General features: G+C 46.3%; 1 protein-coding gene across 4 annotated transcripts in view; it reads right to left on the minus strand.

The window, feature by feature from the left end:
* The window catches only part of GUCY1B1 (guanylate cyclase 1 soluble subunit beta 1), an 80,486-nt gene extending 59,155 nt beyond the window's left edge, over positions 1–21,331 (minus strand). For all 4 annotated transcript variants that reach the window (XR_016440762.1, XM_090036313.1, XM_090036314.1 and 1 more), the window contains exons 1-2: positions 21,249–21,331; positions 20,970–21,043 (exon numbers count right to left, since the gene is read on the minus strand). Coding sequence is in view for 3 of the 4 variants with exons in the window: in XM_090036313.1 (XP_089892439.1) it covers positions 20,970–21,043; positions 21,249–21,251 (77 nt within the window). In the remaining variant the exon portion in view is untranslated. The remainder of the gene's footprint in view (positions 1–20,969; positions 21,044–21,248) is intronic.
* Between the last annotated feature and the right edge of the window lie 418 nt (positions 21,332–21,749).

Here is a 21,749-nt window from a genome sequence, read left to right on the forward strand (position 1 = left end):
GGGGGAACTCAACTTGTATTCAAGTAATTATGGTAATTAGTGTAAGGCAGTCAAGTGAAGGTGTTGATCTTAGGCCCCCTCTCATGTTACTAAGGCATAATTAACAAGTTAATCGTATCTTAAGTTGTGACCCAGCTCCATGCTTACCCAAGCAATAAAACAAGCAATAAGCTACAACAGGGGTTGGTAACCCGTGGCATGCACGCCAGAACATGGCACACAAGGCGGCCTTACTCAGCACGCCATAGCTAGCCCAGGGCTCTGGACATCTGACACCAGCCATGGAGCCCAGGCTGCACACAGCAGGCAGCGGGGAGGCTGCAAACCCTGCTGTGAGCAGCCCAGCTCTGTGACAGGCAGCAGCTGCTCAAAGCCTGAACAGGTTCACTGGGGTCCAAAGCCCCAGCCATGCTCTGTGGCAGCAGCAGCTGCATGTGTCCCTCAGGACAGAGTCAAGAAGAGGCTAGGAGCAGTGCAACCCCAGCTCCTCCCCCACTGTCTGCCCAGAGGCATGTGTGCACCAGCCATCTGCCTCTGGCATACCAAGTCAAAGTGTGGATCAAGTTTGGGGTATTTTTGGCACTTCAACTCCTGAGCTACGAAGTTGTTTCATAAAAAACATGTACCAACTCTGTAATTTGTTCTAATCAAGCCATTAACTGAACATTTAGCCAGGTGTTTCCCTGTGGCTGGAAGCTCCATTAACCGATGGGTGGGGCTCCCAGCAGCAGCAGTGGAATGCTCACAAGGCCCCACTGCAAGCCCCACATCTGCCGTCCCCACTGCCAGCCCTGCAGTAGTGGCCATGTTCCCAGAACTGCCCTGTTGAGAGCCCTGCAGCCTATGTTGTGATCCCAGGCTCCTCCTGCTTTGGAAATAAGGCACAATGAGATCTAATGTGAGATCCCACAATCTTACCTCCTGCTATGCAGATGCAGCATGGCAGGAGGCAGGATTGTGTAGATCTCATGTTACATCCCATTGCACCTTTACCTGAACATGTGGGGGGGGCTCTTAGAAACTTTTTATTTTGCATTTATCATGCATCATCATAATATTAACATTTTATTAAAAAAATCTTTGTTTAAATAATGAACTTTTTTGTAAAACAACTCCTAAAAAATATTATTGTTTAGAAGGCTCTCACCTTCCTTTTCAGTGATCTTGTGTATTAAAATAGTTGTATGCCTCCTGAGGTAAACTGTTCTTGAGTGCATTGTGTATATCCCCTTAAAGTATACTGTATAGCTTCATATTTCCAAGATCACTCCTAGGACTTCTAGTACCACACATAATGTTTCCACTGGTATTTTTGTCACTGTTGTGCTCAACTATCTCTGCTACCCCAAGAATGCTGGGAAGGAGTTGCTAAGGAAGTGGAAAATGCTCATCAGAATGAATGCACGAGGCAAAACACCTTTAATGGTATAATTATACAGCTGCACTTAAGTCACTAGGCATGATACTGATCTAACTGACAGTGTGGTAAATCAAGAGTAATCTAAACTCCATTGATGTTAACTGATTTGCACAAATGTCAAACTAAAGCTGACATAAGTGATACCAAAAAAATCAGGATTTCTGCTTCTCACCTAATGTATAACATAGGGATATCAAACTTATTAGGCCCCATAGGGCAGATGAGTGGACCACCACAGGTCGGACCCAGCTCAGAAACTGGCCCTATGCACTGGATCCAGCACACAGGGCCAGTCCAGAGTGAGCACAAGTCTCAGACCAGATGTGCTCCCCATGCAGCCTGTACCAGACAAGTCTCACACATCACATCCAGTGTGTGGGGCTGGGGCCAGGGTGCACTGAATGCAGTACACAGACTGCTCTGGAGCACACCACATGCAGCATGTGGATCTGGTTCAAGTACCACAGGCTGGAGGATACAGCTCCATGGGCCTGATCTGGCCTGCGAGCCACATCTTTGACACCCTGCTCTAACATTTCAAAGATACAATCAATACTCAATATGCTGTTTTACAAATGATATATCTTTCTAACCTTAACTATCATACAAGTCACTAGTAGATGCATTGCTAAGATATATGAAACATATTGATCTACTTAATAAGAAGAAAAAGAAAGAAGTGCTATATGGATTGTAAATTGTCTGAAGATATTTTAAACATTCAGCTGGGAAAAAGCATAAATTACCATGAGTCATAAGATTAAATAAAATGGGATTCTGTCCAGGAAACTGACTTTCTGGGTAAAGTAAATAGGTGTATTTATAGACTTCAGAACTCAGAGCTGGTTCCCAGCTGTATGAGCTGGGGATAAGAGTGTTTAATGTAGGTTTTCAAAATAAGATAATTCTAGAAGATACAGTCAACTGTAACAAATGTGCAAGCAATTTGTTACTACTCCAAGAGCTAAAAATATTATAAAAATGCAAAGCCAACATTATTTTCCTTCCTTTACATAAGTAGTCTAAAATGAATGCCATTTCAAAAAGGCTTTTTAAACATTTCATGTATAATAATTGATGTGTTTACAGCAGTTTTTATCCTGATAGTTCTCAAGTTATTTCAGGAACTGTGGACAGCAAAACACCTGAAACGGGTATGAACACACACAAATCTTACCATGCCACCATTTATTTTTAGTGAACCTGCCCCCACTTCTCCAACTAAATAAAAAAAACAGATCTGGCCCTTCATGAGGTTCATCTCATGAAGCTCCCCTCAGTTTTTTCCTTCAGTTGTAAGGAACTGAGGTGACAGAGGAGATGACCTCCCAACTATACCAATCCCACGTTTACCACCCTTAAAATAATGAAGAATCAGTTATTACAATACGGTTCTGGGGAAAAAAAAATGTTTTCTCTTAAAATTCTTATACTTTGGAATAGTACTAACTGAAGATTTAGAAATTTAAAACAAATCAGTGCCCTTTAAGTCACTGTTCAAAAGAAATCTAAGAAAATTCATTAAGTATTAAAAGGGATAACAGAATCAATAAATTCCATGCTGAAAGGCCAGTAGTGTAAAATATCCTTTCAACCACAGATTAAGTCATTCTGGTGGCATCTTCCTTACACACACGCGGCTTTTTCAGAATTACTATAAGCTTGATTGAGCAGCTAATATATCTGCCTTCTCCTCTATGGAAAAGCACACAATGCTATGGAAGCCATGAAAACCAATTTTCTACACCTTTGCAGAGACCAGTGCAGTTAATTATATTAAGACTGGACATATTTTGTTTTATAATTAGATCCCACCTAATCCAAGATAAATAAGGACTGTTGACCTCAGCTATAGATTTGGCTGGGGGAGTGCTATTCTTTCACCAAAGTGCAACAGCAGGGGAGAATTTACTGCTTTGGATCTTGAAGGATCTCAGTGTTTTAAGAAACAACCTTTCTTCCACTAAGTAGGCATGTAGACAAAACAGCCTGGGGACAGGAAAGTGCAGAGCAACTTTTATAGGCTTCTACAGAACACAAGGGGCAAGATTCACAACTTAGGTTCAGTACTACAGGCTGCTTGTACAAGCAACAGGGGTTAATTCAGTTTAGTTCTCCCTAAATTGAAATAGTGGGTTTTTAAAAAAACAACACTTCAATTTAGGGAGAATTAAACCAAACTAAACCCACGTGGCATGTACACAAGGGTGGGAGCCTGATCCTCACCTGCCTCTTCAGCTTCCAGAGCCCCATACACTGTTGCACTTTTTCAGGTAGTAAACTGAAACACCTTGCAGTTGTTTTAGCTTATTAGGTACCAAAGTCATTTAAAGTGGAAGACAACACCAAGTGTGCAAACAGCAATGCCATTAAAGCGGAATGCGCCGCCAAACATGCAAACAACAATGCCATTAAAACAGTGTAAAAGGGCATTTAAGCTGCTTTAAAGGCCAATTTTGTGGCATGTAGAAAGGTCCTCAATGACTAATTTTTAGACCCTCTGCTATTAGAATTTATGACCTTAGATTACACGTCTAAGTCCACATCCTACTCCAAGGGTCAGCATCCTATGGCCTGTAAGCCAGATCCAGCCCACGGAACCAGTGGATTTGGTCAGCGAGTCTAAAAAAGGTTAAGAACCATTGCTTTAAAGTATAATATTTACTTACACGATCACAGACTATTTCTTCCACAAGACTCATGTGTCGTTCAATAAAAACATGCCAGTGGTGTGAGAAAAGGGTTAGTATTATCTCCATTGTAAACTAAGAACATTTTAAGGCACAGAGATGTTAGAGCCAATAGAGGCTCCCTTCAATGATTAGATTAATTTCACTTGTCCCACCCCTGCTCAGAGAAATGCATCTATTTTTGATATAGTCAAAGCTTCTTTTAACACAGGTTTGGTGGATGATTTCTTATGCTTCTATAAAAGGAACCACAGGCTTGCAGGCCACCACTACACAATGTATGTGTACTTTGCTGAATAACCATATCATGCTGGGGCTTGATTCTTACAAGATTTGCCAACACAGCTAGTTGTGCTTTTCCCTAAAACTCAGCAGAGAGACCTGCAGCTGATAAGGTGACATTCCAAAATGAGCACATGTATGCAAAAAGACAGACCAGCTGATTTATTTTGTAAGCTGTCACATCTCAAACATTACAAAAGTATTTTTGAACTTGCCTTCCTTATTGGAGGCAAAAAAGGAAGCTTCTGCTCCACTAGAAATTCACAGGGAAGAATATTATTTTACTGTAATTCTTACAGTGCAATAGGGGGGTGATTGGATTTTTTAAATAGAAAGCCAAAAGAAACTGTAAAATTAACTCATTTAACGATAAAATAAATTTAAAACACAGAAAACTGATACGATTCTTATATCCATACTAAAAATTAAGGGTGTGATTTTAAGTACCTAAGTCCTAATGAGAGATGAATTGGGATTTCATAGTTAAGGAGGCTGTTGTTCATAAGAACTTTGACCCATTTATTGCAGAAACTGGGAAGTGCTCCCTAGGTGTTGCAGAAACAGTGAATGAGACAGATGACTGCAGAGTGGGAAAGACTGGTATCTTGGCTAAGCCAGTTGAATGCTACCCTGGAGAAATGGATTCTATCCATATTTCTGTCACTGAGCTTCTTTTCAGCCAAGTAAATCTCTTAAGCCAAAGATCACACAGGAGGGTGCCTAACACTGTGCTCCTCATTTTGGAGTGCCTGATTTGAAACAGTGGAATCCGATCTGTAGAAGTTCTGAGGTTGGTCTGAATGTAACATGGGACCCACTGTAGCTGTGATCATAGAATCATAAAATTGCAGAACCACAGAAAACGAGGGGTGGAAGGGGCCTCAGGAAGTCATCTATTCTAACTCCCTGCTCAAAGCAGGACCATCCCCAACAACATCCCCGCAGCCAAGACTCTGTCTAGCCAGGTCTTAAAAACCTCCAAGGATGGTAATTCAACAACCTCTCTGGGTAACCTGTTCCAGTGTTTTACTACCCTCCTAGTGAGAAAGCTTTTTCTAATATCCAACCTAAACTTCCCTTGCTGCAATTTGAGACCATTGCTCCTTGTTCTGTCATCTGTCACCACTAAGATTAGTCTAGCACCATCCTCTTTGGAACTACCCTTCAGGAAGCTGAAGACTGCTATTAAAACCCCACTCAGTCTTCTCTGCAGACTAAATAAACTCAGTTCCCTCAGCCTCTCCTCATAAGTCATGTGCTCCAGCCCCCTAACCACTTCCACTAGCCTCTGCTGAACTTTCTCCAATTTGTCATCTTTTCTGTAATGAGGGGCCCAAAATTGGACATAGTACTCCAGGCGTGACCTCACCAGCAAACGAGAAGGGAATAAGCACTTTCCTCAATCTGCTGGCAACACTCTTAATCATGCAGCCCAGCATGTCATTAGCCTTCTTGGCAACAAGGGCACACTGTTGGGTCATTTTTGGCTTACTGTCTACTGTGCCCCCAGTTCTTTTCTGCAAAGCTGCTGGTTAGCCAGTCAGCTCTCAGCCTGTACCGGTGCATGGGACTGTTCTACCCTAAGTGCAGGACTTTGCACTTGTCCTTGTTGAACTTCATGAGATTTCTTTCGGTCCAATCCTCGAATTTGTTGAGGTCTCTATGAATCCTAGCCCTACCCTCCAGTACAGAGGTAGGCAACGTTTTTTGGCTGGAGTGCCAAAAAACACCATAATGCCTACCTCGGAAGGTGCCAGAGTACCAGCATGGCAGAAAAACAAAATGAGGGCAAGAGGTACATGGCAGAATGCCCTGCTTGTGCCCCTTGCCCCCTACCCAAAGCCTATGCTCCCCAACCCTGCTGCCCCCTTGCCTCCCACCCAAAGCCCCTGGCCCCGAGCCTTGCTGCCCCTTGCCCCCACCCAAAGCCCCTGCCCCCCAGGCCAGGCTCTGTGGCTGCCAGCAGCTACCCCAGCTCTGGGTAGCTGCTGGAACCCAGGCTGCTCCAAGCAGGGCTTGCAGCATCCCAGCTGCCTGCTGGGAGCAGCCTGGGACCCCACCTGGCAGCAGCTCCCCACAGCTGGGGCCAGCTGCAGCCAGGAGGCACCAAACAGGCTCCAGCACCAGCTCCGCACTGGTGCGCCTCAAAGCAGACGGTAGGGATGCTGCTCGGGCTGGCTACAAACAGCTGCACTGGGCTCATCATCTCCATGCCGGGAGCAAGGGAGAGACCAGGGTTGCGCTGCCTCAGCCCCCCCCCGCTGCTCTGAGGCACACCTGCACACGCCAGTGTGCAGCTGGTGCTGGAGCCCAGAACAGCTGTTTGGAGCCTCCCAGCTGCAGCCGGCCCCAGCTGGGGTCCTGGGCTGCACTTAGCAAGCAGCTGGGGTGCTGCAAGCCCTGCTCGGAGCAGCCCGGGCTCTGTCGTTGGCAGCAGCTTCCTGGAACCAGGGCTGGCCACAGCGTGTCAAGCAAATGGCCTTGCATGCCATGCTCGGCATGCGTGCCAGGGGTTGCTGACCTCTGCTCCAATATATCTACTACTCCCCAGAGCTTGGTGTCACCTGTTAACTTCCTGGGGTTGCACTCCACCCCATCTTCCAGGTCATTGATGAAGATGCTGAATAAAACTGGTCCCAGGACTGATCGTTAGGGCACTCCACTTGATGCTGTCTGCCAACTAGACATTGAGCCATTGATCATCACCTTTTGAGCTTAACGATACAGCTAGTTTTCTATCCACCTTATAGGCCATTCATCCAATCCATATTTCCTTAGCTTGCTTGCAAAAATTGTTCAGGGAATATGAGAAACAAAGTTTGTTTGGCCAAATCTTTACGTCTATACACCACTTGAATTAATTTCACAAAGCTAGACTTTGCTAAATATACCCTGTGAAAACATACTCACTTATACATAAGTATCCCTTAGAATGGATGCTGAATATCACTCTCATGAGGAAGTCTCTCTTTCTCTGTTGCACACAATATTTTTTGTCAGTCTTACTCACTAATATATCATAGCTTGAGAGCCAATCCTGGCCAAAGCACACATAAAGGAGTCCATGTGGACACCTAATCCAGCTCAAGGCCAGACTGAATTTGTGGAAATTCAAGATAAAACATCACTTATATACTGCCTACTGGGAACATTGGCCCTAACTCTCACATATGGCCTTAGGGCAGCTGAAACTCATGTTCACCTATTTCAAGGATGCATCCCTGATCATTGGTTGAGCCTGCTAAGTCATTAAATCCTGAATACTGAAGAGAGATGTCAGGAGGGTTTCATACATATTAGTTATGCAACTCATCTGTGTATGTAACATCTGTTCTGAAGGAAACCTCATATTGTATCTTCACTACAATATGTATTTTTAATATGTAGCCACAAGTGTTAAAGGGTATGTGCCAACAAAAATCCCTCTTTATTCTATGTTTAAGGATGACAGATTTGGGGAGTATTTGTTATGTCATTTTCACAGTTCGTGTTTCTGCACACAGTAATATCATTATTAAGAAGTATATCATTCTCTTTCCAATGACAAACATATAAAAAGTTGTTAAAACTGACCACCACAGACATGTGTTAGTAAAGGCTCAGTATAATCACTAGGAATGCTCATCAGCATAGAGTCTTATGAAAAAGAGCAACTGTGCAAACCTCTTGTAGGCCACGATAAATCTACAAATCCAAATACAAAGTTGATTCCATAATACATAGCTGAGGAGTAAATAAATCCTGATGAGCCTGCTATTTTTAAAAGGTGTTAACTATTAAAAAAAGCCACAAAAGTTCTAAAATAACCTTCTATATGTGACAACTGCAAAATTAAGGAGAGGAACACATCCCATTCATCTAAGGGAAACTATTTGTAGAATTAAAAGGATGTTGGTCTACAGAATTAATCATATCTAAAGTCATTCATTCAGAAAAATGTTAACTGAAAGTGAAATTATGAGGGCAAATAGGGATGCACTTATAAAGTTTTTCTTATCCAATACTAACAGCTGATTATTAACCAGGCATAAATCGGCCAATACCAATCCCATAACCAATGTACAGAAATGCAGCGTGGAGAGAAGCTCCCTGCAGGTAAGTCTGTTGAGGAGAAGGGGTTTGGAGGAGAGAAGAGGCATGAGGGGGGTGCAGATAGAGGCCCCCATGGTGAGGGAGGGAGTGGGGCAGGGGCTGAAGGTGCTGCCCAGCTAGGACAGTGAATGGGACCTGGGGCTAGGGTGAGGAGCGGGACAGAGCCACAGGCAATTTGTCTGGGGGATCAGATCAGCATCCCAGCACTTAAAAATAATAGTGGGGGTTCTTGAACTAAAGCTTGGCAAATGAGTTTTAGTTCAATGTTGCCACCACCATTTTTAAACATAGGGACACTTAACCAGAGCAGGGCCAAGTGGGGTGAGGGTAGATGCAGGCTGCCCGCTGCGGGGCTCGGGGCTCTCTGCCCTGCTGCCTTTGCCCCGGGATCTCACGCTGGCTGCACATCCCTTGCCCATCCGGCAGTGGGAGGCACAACTTGCCACCCCCACCACTGCTGAGCAGTCAGGGAACATGCAGCCAGAGCATAGCTCCCAAGGGGAAGGCAGCAGGGTGGAAAGCCCTGAGCCCACAGTGAGCAGACCACATCTACCCCATACACAGATCTGGGGGACACATGCCCCTCCTCCAATTCCTGCCCTGGGGGAAGGGCAGGCTGTACACAGCAGCGGGGAGCCACTCCCCCCAGCCCTTCCCCTGGATGAGCCACCCGTGGCTGTCCCACTCTCCACCCTGGGTCCCATTCACTGACCTGGTTGGGCAGCAGCCCCAGCCCTTCCCCGTACCCCACTCCTTCCCTCACCATTAGAACCCTGATTTGCGCCCCCCCACCACCTAATGCCCCTTACTTCCCCCACAGATTTACCTGCAGGGCGCTGCTTTCCATGCAGCTCTCCAAAGAAAGCCGATAGCTGATGATGTTAATTTTCCTTTTACTGGTGCCCATCCAATATAGCACTGATATATAGCAAGCATGACAGGGGAGTTCTAACTACTAGAAAAACAGGGCATAGGAACAGCCTTATTTTATGCTAAAGATAATGTGTTTCAACATTGCCAGCCAACCTCAGAGATTTTCCCTCATGTGGATCTCTTTCTTCAATTTCAGCTCAGCTGAATCCATAAAGTATTATCAGTCATGCAATGATAAACAAAGGTGGCATTACTTCTGTGCAAGGAAACTATTGACAAACCCCAAATTCTCAATTTTATGAGTCCTGGACACATTTTAGAATTGTTCCCGTGAATCCTAGCCTAAGGAAAATAATGGAAACTCCGTAACTCAAGATTACGTTCCTATGGTCTTCTTTCAACTTTTTCTTATTGTTAAATGTTAAAATCCGAGGTTTGTTTTATTTGGAACTGCCACGTTGGTTCAGTAACGTAAAGTTCCATAGTTCCACTGATTTTATTTTGGTTTGGCTTTGTTCTTTCATGATTTCAGCTCTGTATTAAAAAGCAAGTCATATTTCCACCAAGACTGATGACAGGCTTGTAACCTGTCAAGTTGCCTTATAAATGTAATGCCTTTCTATAAATTCTCTTGTTGGATAAAGTGTATGCTGTATTTTGAGAATGTAGTATTCCAAGGGCAATGATATATGTAAAGATGCAAGTCCCCCTGGGTGCATCTACACATGTGCTTTAGTGCAGAGTTGACCAATTGGTCCCACAGTAAAATGTCACTATCTACATAAGTGCTGGTATTAGGGTGCAGTAAATTAATGAACTCTGCCATAAGATAGTACTGTCTTATGGAGGAGTCATTTACTGTGCTGCAGCACATGTGTGGATGGTGACCAGGACAACAGCACTTTGAGCCAAGGTGGAATAGTTCCTAGCTAGCAGCAGGCTTCAGTGGGTCAGCCACACAGCTCTGCAGTTTCAGCACTCGTGGCCCAACCAGCCCCTGCACTGCCCATTGCCACCACCAAGAGCCCAGGACTGACCCCCTCGAAGCACTGCTGTCCCAGGCAAAGGTGTACACTGCTCTTGGGCACGTTGTCTACTCTGGTGCAAAATGCTCCAGAGGTTATCACATTGCATTAATTTCATGGGTAGATGCACCCACTGCGTATCATTTGAAAAGTGACGATGCATCATTCTCCTGTTTTCAAGCTGTTGACAATTCCAAAAGAATATTAAAGAGTTGTAAGAAGGTCAGGAATAGACTCAAAATGGTCAGCTCAGCCTTCTTCACTTATGAGCTTTGATTGTGATAACTAGTTATTGGGAGGGATTGAGATGTCAAACACTAAGGTTCCCTTCTCATTATCTCCTGTAGTAAAGAGCAACACCCCATTAGCCTCACTACATTATCCTAAGAAGGTACAAACACCCATGGTAGACCTGAACCTATAAGTTATCTAGTTAGTGAGTTGCCAGAGGGAATAGAATTGTCTTATGCTCATGTAGTTCAGTCAAGCTACATAAAGTTTATATTCCTTTTATGTTATCTTGTTTGTCTGTTATTATTTTAGTGCAACCTCCCCACCACTGCGGAGCCATTATATATAGGGATGCTGAAGGACATTCACTTACAGACATGATGGGATCTGATCTGATAATGGTAGGATACACAATTAGATCCATATTGTACCTTACTTGCCAGTGCAGGGGAAGCCCTGGCTCTCCCTGCACTAGCAAGTTGAAAGCTGGGTGCCCACAAAGAGCTGATCATCAGCTGCGGCTAGGGACTGAGCTAGGATCTGAAACCAGGCCTTGTCTGGTCCCAACAGACAATCAGCTATGGTCAAAACCACAGCTGGACAGAACACATGGTTTTTACTCATCCTGGTACACAGAGACCCCAGGATCAGGCTGCTGAGACACTCAGGAAACCCAGGATTAGGGAAAGACTCCCCAATCCCAGGGTCCTGTCATGCCAGGACCTACAAGAGCTATGTGTGCAGCTGAGTATGGGGTTCATGAAAACTTCAGAATCAGGGACTGGCTCCTTGGTCCTGGCTTCCCTGTGTGCTGGGGATGTCAGAAAAAATTATAGAAGCAGCTGCCCCATGCTAGATCCTGACACTCAGCTGAGCATCAGGAACAGTCTTGGGTCAGCCCCAATGAGCCATATACAAGTTCAATTTAAGACACAACACAAATGAGCCACAAAATTCTTCTATGTTACATGTGGAACAACTTTTCAGCTTGTTAATTGTATTGTCATCCCTTAAATCAAGTTGAACATGTGGCCAGGTACCCCTGTGCTCATTACATTTAAGATGGGATTAACAAGGGGCCTTACAGATGGAAGAATGGGAAGTGCAATGGGAGACTAGCCTGGCTACCCATGGAATTGAAACTCAAAAAAGAATCCTATTAAAAATGGAAACTCAGTCATAGTACTTAGGAAAGAGGACAAGCTTCCCTTCAATTTACGCTGCTCACACATTCCCAGAGAATGGCTCATAACTCGAATTTACACAAAGGGAATCCAGTTTACAATGTACAAAATGGGATACATCCCCACAACAGTGAGGGAGGAAGTAAGGCTGGCAATAGGGATGGGGTGCAGTGCAGCTCATCAGCTGCTCCCAGAGCTGCAGCAGAGAGCAAAGTAAAAGGAACTGCCAGTGGGTGAGGTTCTTGCTGCTATATGCACCCTGGGAGGGCTGCGGGCCTGTGCTTCTTCCCAGGGGCCGTGTGCCCCCAGATCCACATGGGACAAGAGCGGCTGTTGCTGCAGGCCAGGGCCAGTGGTGGCACCAGGCTCTTCCTGGTGCTCAGGGCGGGCAGTAGCACTGGGAGGCAGGCTGCTGCTACCCCAAAATTTGCTACAGCCCCCACAACCTGCCCTTCCAGAGTTGCCGGCAAGTGCTGGAAAGAGCGCCATGCTGCCAAAGGCCACAGCCTGCATCAGCAGACTGCTCATCCCGCGCGCAGATCCGGGGGCACACGTCTCCTGGGAAAAGCCCAGCAGCCCCCCAGCCCACAGCCCTCCTGGGGTGCATCTAGCAAAAAGAGCTGCACCTCCCCATCCTGTGCCCCACACCCATTGACAGTTTCATCTACTTTGCTCCCTGCTGCAGCCCCAGGCCTCCACTTGACCCATTCACCCCAGCCCCTGCTGCATCAGCCCAAGGAGCAGCCAGCACCAACACAGCACAGTGCAGCCCAGGAACTGGGGCGAGTGGGGACAAGAGGAGCCCCAGGGGGCTCGGGGCATAGTACAGCCCAGCAGCTTCAGGCAGCTAGAGCTGGCTGCTCCCAGAGCAGCTACAGCAGGGGCTGGGGTGAGTGGTGCCCCAGTCCCACAGCCCTTTCCACTCCCTCCACATACTTACCTGCTGGGGGGGCACCTATGCCGATTGCATAAGAGTGAATTTACCTCGCATATAATGAATTTTGGGTATAAAAAGGGTCACTGCATAAGAGCGAATTCTCATATACACTACCCACATAAATAGAGGGAAACCTGTATAAGAGTATCTCATAGGCAGGCAGGGAGAAAATTAGGAAGGCCAAAGCACAATTTGAGATGCATCTGGCAAGAGACATAAAAGACAATAGAGATTCTAAAAGTATGTCAAAAGTAGGAGGAAGACCAAAGGCTCCATAGGTTACCTACATAAGGCAAAAGGCAATCTAGTTATGGATGATGCAGAGAAGGCTGAAGTATTTAAATACTTTTTTACTTCAGTCTTTAGAAACAGGAAGAGCTACAAGATGAGTGCAGTTGGCAGCAAAGATAGGGAAGGAGACAAACAACTTAAAATAGCACAAGAACAGGTTAGGGGCTACTTAGGGAAACTAGATGGTTTCAGGTTGGCAGGACTGGTGGGATGCTCCCTTAGGGTACCAAATGAACTGGCTGAGGTAATATCAGAGCCATTGGCTAGCCTTTTTGAGAACTCAAAGATTGGGTTCCCATACAACTGGAAAAAGCCAACTATAATGCCCATCTTTAAGAAAGAGAAAAAGGAAAGTCTAGGAAACTACAGACCAGTCAGCCTGGCCACTGTACCTGGAAGACTGTGGAGTAGATTTGCAAGAAATCTGTTTTGAAGCACCTAGAGGAGAATAAGGTGATCAGGAACAGGCAGCATGGATTCACCAAAACCATGCCTGACCAACCTGATTTTCTGCTATGATAAGGTCACAGGCCTCATACAAGTCCAAAATTAAATGTGCAATAAGCATTGTGCATTAATGAAGGAAGTACTATCAGGTGGATACATAACTGGTTGGATCATTGTGTTCACAGGATGCATCTATACATTCATTAATGCACAATGGTTACTGCACATTTAATTTTGTACTTGTATAATTAAGTACTAAATAAATTTGCAGACTGTAGTTACTGCACAGAAGCGGTGGTGAATGCCTTTTTAGTGCCGCTACTGTGCAGTACCCTAATAATACAGTGAAGTAGCATATTAGCACTGGTGAAGTACTGTGTCCAATTTTGGGTCCCACACTTCAAGAGTGGTGTGGAAACCTTGGAAAGAGGCCAGGGGAGAGCAATAAAAATGACTGGAGAACTGGGAGGCAAGACTTATGAGGAAAGACTGAAAGAACTAAGTTTAGTTAGTCTGGAGAAGAGAAGACTGATAGGGATTAAAAAAAAAAAAAAAATCAGAAAGATGTTTACAGAAAGGATGGAAATGGGCTTTTCTTTGTAGCCAAAGGGGACAGGACTAGGAACAATGGCCTCAAACATCAGGAGGGGAAATTAAGTTGGAGATTAGGGGGAATGTTCTGACCCTGAGGGTGGTCAAACACTGAAACAGGCTACCTACACAAACTGTAAAATCTCCACTTCTGAAAGTTTTCAAGAGTAAGCTACACAAGACACTTAGTTTCATAGTTGGTAGGGTCGGAAGGGACATGAGCAGATCATTAAGTCCGACCCCCTGCCACAGGCAGGAAAGAATGCTGCAGTCAAACGACCCCAGCTAGATTATTATCTAGCCTTCTTTTGAAGACCCCCAGGGTAGGGGTGAGCACCACTTGCCTTGGAAGTTGGTTCCAGATCCTAGCCGCCCTGACTGTAAAGTAATGCCTCCTGATATCTAGCCTGAAACTACTCTCCATCAACTTATGGCCGCTATTCCTTGTTACTCCCGGTAGTGCTTGGGGAAACAGGGACTCTCCCATTGCCTGCCAGTCTCCTTTGGCCTACCAGATCTCCTCTCAGCCTTCTCTTGTGGAGGCTGAACAAGTTCAGGTCCCATAGCCTCTCCTCGTAGGGCCTGCCCTGCTGCCCCCTGATCATGCAAATGGGCCTCCTTTGGACCCCCTTGATGCTGGCCACATCCTTCCTGAAGTGCAACGCCCAGAACTGGACGCAGTACTCCAACTGCGGCCTGACCAATGTCACATAGAGGGGGAGTATCACCTCCTTCGACCTGCTTGTATTGCATCTGTAGAGGCATGACAAGGTGCAGTTAAGCCTTTCTAACTGCGTCCTCACATTGGCAGCCTATGTTCATCTTGGAATCAGCAATGACTCCAAGATCCCTTTCTGCCTCTGTGCTGACAAGGGAGTTCCCCAGCCTGTAGGTATGCTGCTGGTTCTTCCTCCTCAGGTTCAGTACCTTGCACCTGTCAGTATTGAAACCCATCCTATTCTTATCCGCCCACTCCTGCAACCTGTCCAGATCTAGCTGTAGCCTGTCCCTCTCCTCTAGCATGCCCACTTCTCCCCACATATTAGTGTCATCCATAAATTTGAACAAGGTGCTTTTCACCCCCTCGTCCAAGTCGCTGATGAAGATGTTGAACAGTGTGGGCCCAAGGACTGAGCACTGGGGAACCCCAAAGCCCACATCCCTGCAGGTCGAAAACTTGGCTTGGATAGTTTAGTTAAGAATAATCCTGCTGGGGGCTGTACTAGATGACCTTATGAGGTCCCTCCCAGCCCTACTTCCCTTCATACCTGTTCTGATAATGACAATGGAAGAAAAAAAAAAATGCCACTTGCAAGAGCATCGAACTCAGCAGTTATCTGCTCTTCCACTTCTATGAATATCATTCATTCCTGAAGAATCTAAAGAAAATCATGGCTTGTGCTTCCATGGTAAGCATATATTCTTTCAATTCATTACATAACTCTTCAGAATGTACACAGCCAATGTACAGTTCAGAGTCAACATCTTTCCAACCTGTCCATCAATAATTCTTTATGAATTAATACAATGACATTTGATAGTCATCAAAATTGACCCAGTTTGCAGGACTGGACTGGCAGGTTCCACAGTGCCTACAGTGAGAGTAATAATAATAAAAAAAAGACTCTGTAATCAATTTAACATGAAGAAAACCAGAGACTAAAGTGTAAGATGAACTGGCCAGTTTGATATAGAACCACGTTATCAGGTTTTCTTTCCAACTTGCAGCAGCTGGTCTCTAGAGCTGCTGGCAGATGTTAATATGATCACCCGAATGGGATGAGGAATTGGTATAGGGCAGGGGTGCCCAACCTTTTTGAATGTGGGGCCGGATCATGAACTTTTTTTATCACCCAGTGGGCCGGCGAGTCACAGCCAAAGACCTCACAGGAAGTGGTGAAATTCAGCAGGTGAAATTCTATGGCCTGTGTTACAGTCTGACGTCAGACTGGAGACAGAATCTTACAAGGGTGCCACAGAACTTCCCATCACTTCTACCTTTAATGGGGTCCTTTCAAGTTATAAGAACAAAGCATCTTATGGATGCACAAAGCTTCTAATGGATAAACAGGAGAAGCCAGGTGAGGGCCATGGTGCTGCAGCCTGCACATGCCATCCTCTACAGGTGGAGTAGCCATGGGGCAGGGACCCGGGCCACCCAAGCCCCCCACCCCAGGCCCCGCCGCACCTTGCAAGCCCACCCAGCAGCTCCCAGCCTGAAGCCACCAAAAAGAAAAAAAGAGGGGTTTCCTCTGCCGGGGAGGGAGGAAAAGGCAGCAGGGAAGCAGAGGCAGTGCAGCGAGCCCGAGCCGGTGCCATGCACTCACACAGGGACCTGCGAGCCAGGCACTGGGCAGAGCTCAGGCAGTCCCTGGCTGCAACTTCTCTACCAGCCACCGGGAAGATGAATCACGCAGGTGAGCGCAGAGCGAGGCAGGCACGGGGGCCCTGGGATGATGCCTCCTTCTCCCCCACCACAGCCCTGAGGGGCAGAGCCAGGTGCAAGCGGCATTTCGTGCGGGGGAAGTAGACTGGGGAGGGTCTGGAGGGGTTTCATCCCTGCTTCCCTCACCCTGTGTGTGCCTGGCCGGGTTCCACTCGCTGCCCACAGTGCTGCGAGTTCCGCCTGGGACCGCTCCGTGCCGCACTGATGACCCACGCTTTCACTGCCAGCTACTTCTCTTCCCACATGCACTGCGTCTGCAACATCAAGCTGATGCAGTGCATGTGGGAACCTTGTCCCTTCCCCAGCCCTTCAGCAGCTATTAGGAAGCTGCTGAGAGGCTGGGGGAGGGACAAGGGGTGGGAACAAAAGTAAACAGTGTTTACTTTTGTTTCCTGTCACAGCACCTTGGGCCTCAGAAAACGGCTTGGTGGACTGTATGCTGGACAAGCCAGGTATAGGCAATTTAGGGAATTAGGGGCAAAATTCCTCAGATGCAACTGCTGAACCACGCAGCCAGGCATCAGGAGTTCTGTGACTCCCAGCTGCCTGTGTCACAGCACGGCTTTCAGCAGTCTGGAGCATAGGGAGTTAGCAGGCTCCCTCCACAGGGGGACACGTGAAATCCTATACTATGGCCTAGCATTGGCTGCAACACAGGGTTTTAAAATGTTCCCAAGCAGAGGGATCCCACTGGTATTTAAAGTCCTGTGATGCAAGACAAGGGACAGCCCAAGTCCTAGGTCTGGGACCCGGGGCTACCCTGTAGTATCTAGCACAGGGCAGCCCCGTGGCCCAAGTCCAGAATTCAAAGCTGCCTCCTGACTAATCTCTAGCATCAGGCACAGGGTGGCTACATGCCCTGGGGCTGCCCCTGCCCCGTGTTGAGAATCAGCTAATCGCTAACATGAGGCAGCCCTGGATCCTGATTTGGGACCCAAACTGCCCCCAACTCTATTCCCAGGATTAGGGACAGTGCAGCTGTGCCCCAGGGCTGCCCCTTGCCTGATGCCAGCAATGAACTGATTATCAGCATCCAACAGGGGGCAACAATGGGTATAGAACATATGCCACACATTCAATTTAAAGCTGGATACAAAGCAATCACAAGGATGTGAAACATCCTTCTGGCTGATTTGTCATTTTATCCCACCATAAATTCCCCAAACATGTTCACTGCATGATAAATGTAATGCCCAGGTGCTGGCCCAGGTTTTAGCAAGTCAAGCCTCATTAACAGTTAGCAAATACATTCACACCATTTTCTTCCATACCTATTGAATCTCTCAGAGCTCCATAGTTAGCCACTAGCTAAATCACCAGCCACTGGTGATTCTAGTTTATAGCCTCTAACCTGTTTTATCTCTGTGTTCAGTATCTGTATTCTGTGTTATTTTCTAAGACAAACTATAATGTTTGTACTGTTCCAGTGGTATATACAACTATTCAGTAGTTAGTGCTGTTTGGGCCTGCAATAATTTTTAGTATCAATCATGTTGTATTTTATGCTAGCATTCCATTCCACTAAGCTATTTTATCATTAGGCCTGTTCAGTACAACTTGTTGTGCTGACTTAAGAGGGGTGGATGAGATCTGTTGGCTGCAGAACAGGGATTCTGAGCTAGGAACTCCTGCATTTTAGAGGCAAGCTCTGCCACTGACCCATTATGTGATCTTGGACAAAGTGTTTAATCTTGTATCAGTTCTAAATGTAAATTGAATCACACAATCATCATCCATCTAGTTTATAAATGGTGCCAAGAAGAATGAATGGTATCGGCATTCAATGTAAAGATATAATGCACACTATATACATGGGATATTATGAAGAGGCTCCTGCTTGCAGCATGTTCCCGCGTTAGGGTAGTAGGCTACATGACTTCCCAGATGAACCAGTCTCAAGTACTAGTTCTTTTCAGTAGTTATGCTAGACAAAAGGAACAGACTTCCAAAGTGATTATGCAAGAAGAGCTAAAGGGAGGATAGGCCTAGGAACCCTGAATACCCCTTGTAATTTTTTCATCAAGATAGATTCAGATCTCATTAATTCCTGTTTCACACTAGTGTAATCTTTTTTTACTTCACTGGTGCTACTCCTGCTTTCAGCACGTGTAAGTAAAATCAGAACCAGCCCCTAAAAGTGCAAACATGTTGCATCTCTTTGAGGCCCTCTGCTTGCAAAGGAAAAACATTTAAGAACTCACTTAAAGCCAAAAGACTTCCCAACACAGTAAAATACAGCTACTAGAGTTTCTATTGGTTACATATCACTTGTATAATACTGCTCTAATAGCATATAAATTAAAGTTGGGCAAAAAAACCACAGCTATCTGCTGCAGGGTAATGAAATGAATCGACAAGTAATATTTTAAAATAATACAAAGGAAGTTTGACTGACAACTAAATGCCTAAGTATCTAGTGTGAATGAGATTCTACTGTACCTGGAAAACACCCCACTCCACCGCACATTATATTATATCATCTAATAAGATTTAGCATTACCTGTGGCCCTAGAGTTAGAGGAAAAGATTTCTAACGGGGTAAACTTACCAATCTGCCATGTTTTTATTCATGAAAAATGTGTCACAGTTTATATATTTTTCTTATGAATTTGGTTAAATACAAGAGCTAGTGTACTTATGTTAAACAGCAGGTTGTTCTTCACAACCCACTTTACATTTTGTGAAACAAAACAGTGAAATCAATCTAAACTTTTGACATCATAATAATTGCTTCTGGAACACACTGTACTGTCAAACAAACTAGATTTGGACGCTCCTGGCAGACCAAGCTAGAGAAGTTTGTTTAAGAGAAGAAAGCCAAAAATCTCCCTGATAACACGCAAAAAAGATACAAAAAAAATATCAGCCATGGTATAAACACACATCTTTTGTATATATATTTTTTTAATTTCAAGTTTAACCAAATGCGATAGCCTCCTGTTAATACGAGGTTTCTGTAATATTGTGTGGTTACAACACGTAAACTACAAATTCCTTCAGGAGTATACAAAATATATTTAGTAGATGCAACCACTTATGAGGAGAGGCTGAGGGAACTGGGTTTATTTAGTCTGGAGAAGAGAAGACTGAGAGGGAATTTAATAACAGCCTTCAACTACCTGAAAGGGGGGCTGAAAGAGGATGGAGCTAGACTTCTCAGTGGGGGCAGAGGACAGAACAAGGAGCAACAGTCTCAAGTTGCAGCAAGGAAAGTTTAAATTAGATATTAGGAAGAATTTTCTCACTAGAAGGGTAGAAAAGCACTGGAACAGGTTACCCAGAGAGGTGGTGGAATTTCCATCCTTGGAGGTTTTTAAGACCAAGATAGACAAAACCTTGGTTGGGATTATCCAGTTAACCTCCTGAAGTCCTTTCCAGCCTTCACTTTCTATGATTAGTGAATTAGAGTACACCTAACCAGTTAGTGCTATTTGAACAAATTGGGTGCAACCTTTCTGTTATTTTTCTTACCAAGATTCAAAATGAGCTATTAAGGGTTCAAGAGTTACAGAGACCAATGTCAGCCCTGTGGGTCATCCAATGACATTAACAGAGGGAGAATGAGTCAGAGCCCAGGGAAGCTAAAAAGGAGCTTATCAGGAGTGCAATGGAAGGCACCATGTTAACCTTGTAACAGCCAAGTTATTTTCCTGAAGATTTTCACCATCTCCTGACAAAAGCATAAACCTATGTATGCATCTAATCAAAAAATGATATACTGCAAGCCAAAATGCAATATATACAAGTCCACATGCAAGTGTGCAGATATGTGATGTGCAGACTAAATCCCCAGGGCCAAGTTCTAGTCCACATATTAGGCACTTAACAGACATAGGTGCTTAAGTGCAAGTCTATTTTCACCTTGATGATCCACTGATGACCACATCCTCACTCTTCAGATCAAGTCCCAAAGCAGCAGCGGCAAGGAGAACAACTCCCACTTTTGATAGTATGGGGGTTTAGATAGTACCAGCCATTTCCAAATAAAATCATCTTGCTTGTGGTGAGTGGGTAAACCGTGCAGTGGTGAGGATGGCAGCACTACCACAACGCACCCACCCTTTACAACTCCACAGAGAAGCATAAACCATCACTGTGCACACAACGGCTGTACCTCAGAACTGTCATTGCTTTCTGAAACCCCCGCCCACGAGCAAGTTTCTACCAGGATGACCGGGGGTCACAGTTGGGCATCTAAGTCCAGCTTGGTGCCCGACAGGTGGAACAGGAAATGGCCTGGCGAGGCCAAGCAGGATTGTATGACAGGGTTTGCCCATTCTCAAGAGCCCCTACAGACATCTGCGTGGCACGACCCCCACCGGTGACCCTTGGGGCACGGGGCCTCGCATCCCGGCGCAGGGCTATTGAAATGTGGGGTAGCTCAACGGCTGCGCCGCTCGGAGAGCGAGGAGGAGCACGGGCAGGCGGCGGGGCGCGTTCCCACGGGCAGGGGCACTCACTTGATATCCTCCCAGACCTCAGGGCCGTAGTTGCGGATGACCAGCAGCTCCAGGGCGTGATTCACGAAGCCGTACTGCGGGAGGACGGCAGGGACAGCGCGGTCAGCGCCCGGCTCCCGGCTCCCGGCCTCCCCCCGCGCCCTTTACCTGCGGCCTCCCAACCCCGGGGTAGGCTCCTGCACAGCCCACCCGCATGCACCCCGCGCCGTGTAGCAGGCAGGCGCCACCCCCGTCCTCCCGCTCCCCATGGCCAGGATAGGGGCCGCTGCCGCTGCTCACCATGCTGCTGCAGCTGCTACAGCCCCACTCCCACCTTCGCCTCGCCTCGCCTAGCCTAGTCGCGCTGAGCCGCCGGTTGCCTTCAGCCACCGCCCCCGCGCAGCCCTGATTGCCACCGCGCCACGGCCAATCGCGAGCGCGGCCCCGGGGCCGGCGCCCAATGGGAAGCAGAGGAGGGGATTCGGATGCCCCTTAAGGTTCAGCTCCAGTGGCCCGCCGGGGGTAGGGGCGGTTGGTGTGTTTGTTGTGGGTATTTCGGTTTTTCTCGTGTGAGAAATAATCAGGCTTTCACATTCATTTGGCTGTTTTAAAGGATCCGGGAGGGGGATAAGCGAGAGATTTGGCCCCCCTCAGCCCTCTCCACAGAAGTCAGGGTCATTAGAGCCCCCTCCCCGCCTGCATGTGAGAGAAGAAAGGGGGCCACCTGGTTCAAAGAGTTGGAAAGATGGTGTCCCCCTCAGGTGCTCTGTGTGCTTCATCCCCAGCAAGAGCTAGTGCACC

This window comes from Crocodylus siamensis, chromosome 2 (genome assembly GCF_052110815.1).
Source record: "Crocodylus siamensis isolate JL-2025a chromosome 2, ASM5211081v1, whole genome shotgun sequence".
Taxonomy (NCBI): domain Eukaryota; kingdom Metazoa; phylum Chordata; order Crocodylia; family Crocodylidae; genus Crocodylus; species Crocodylus siamensis.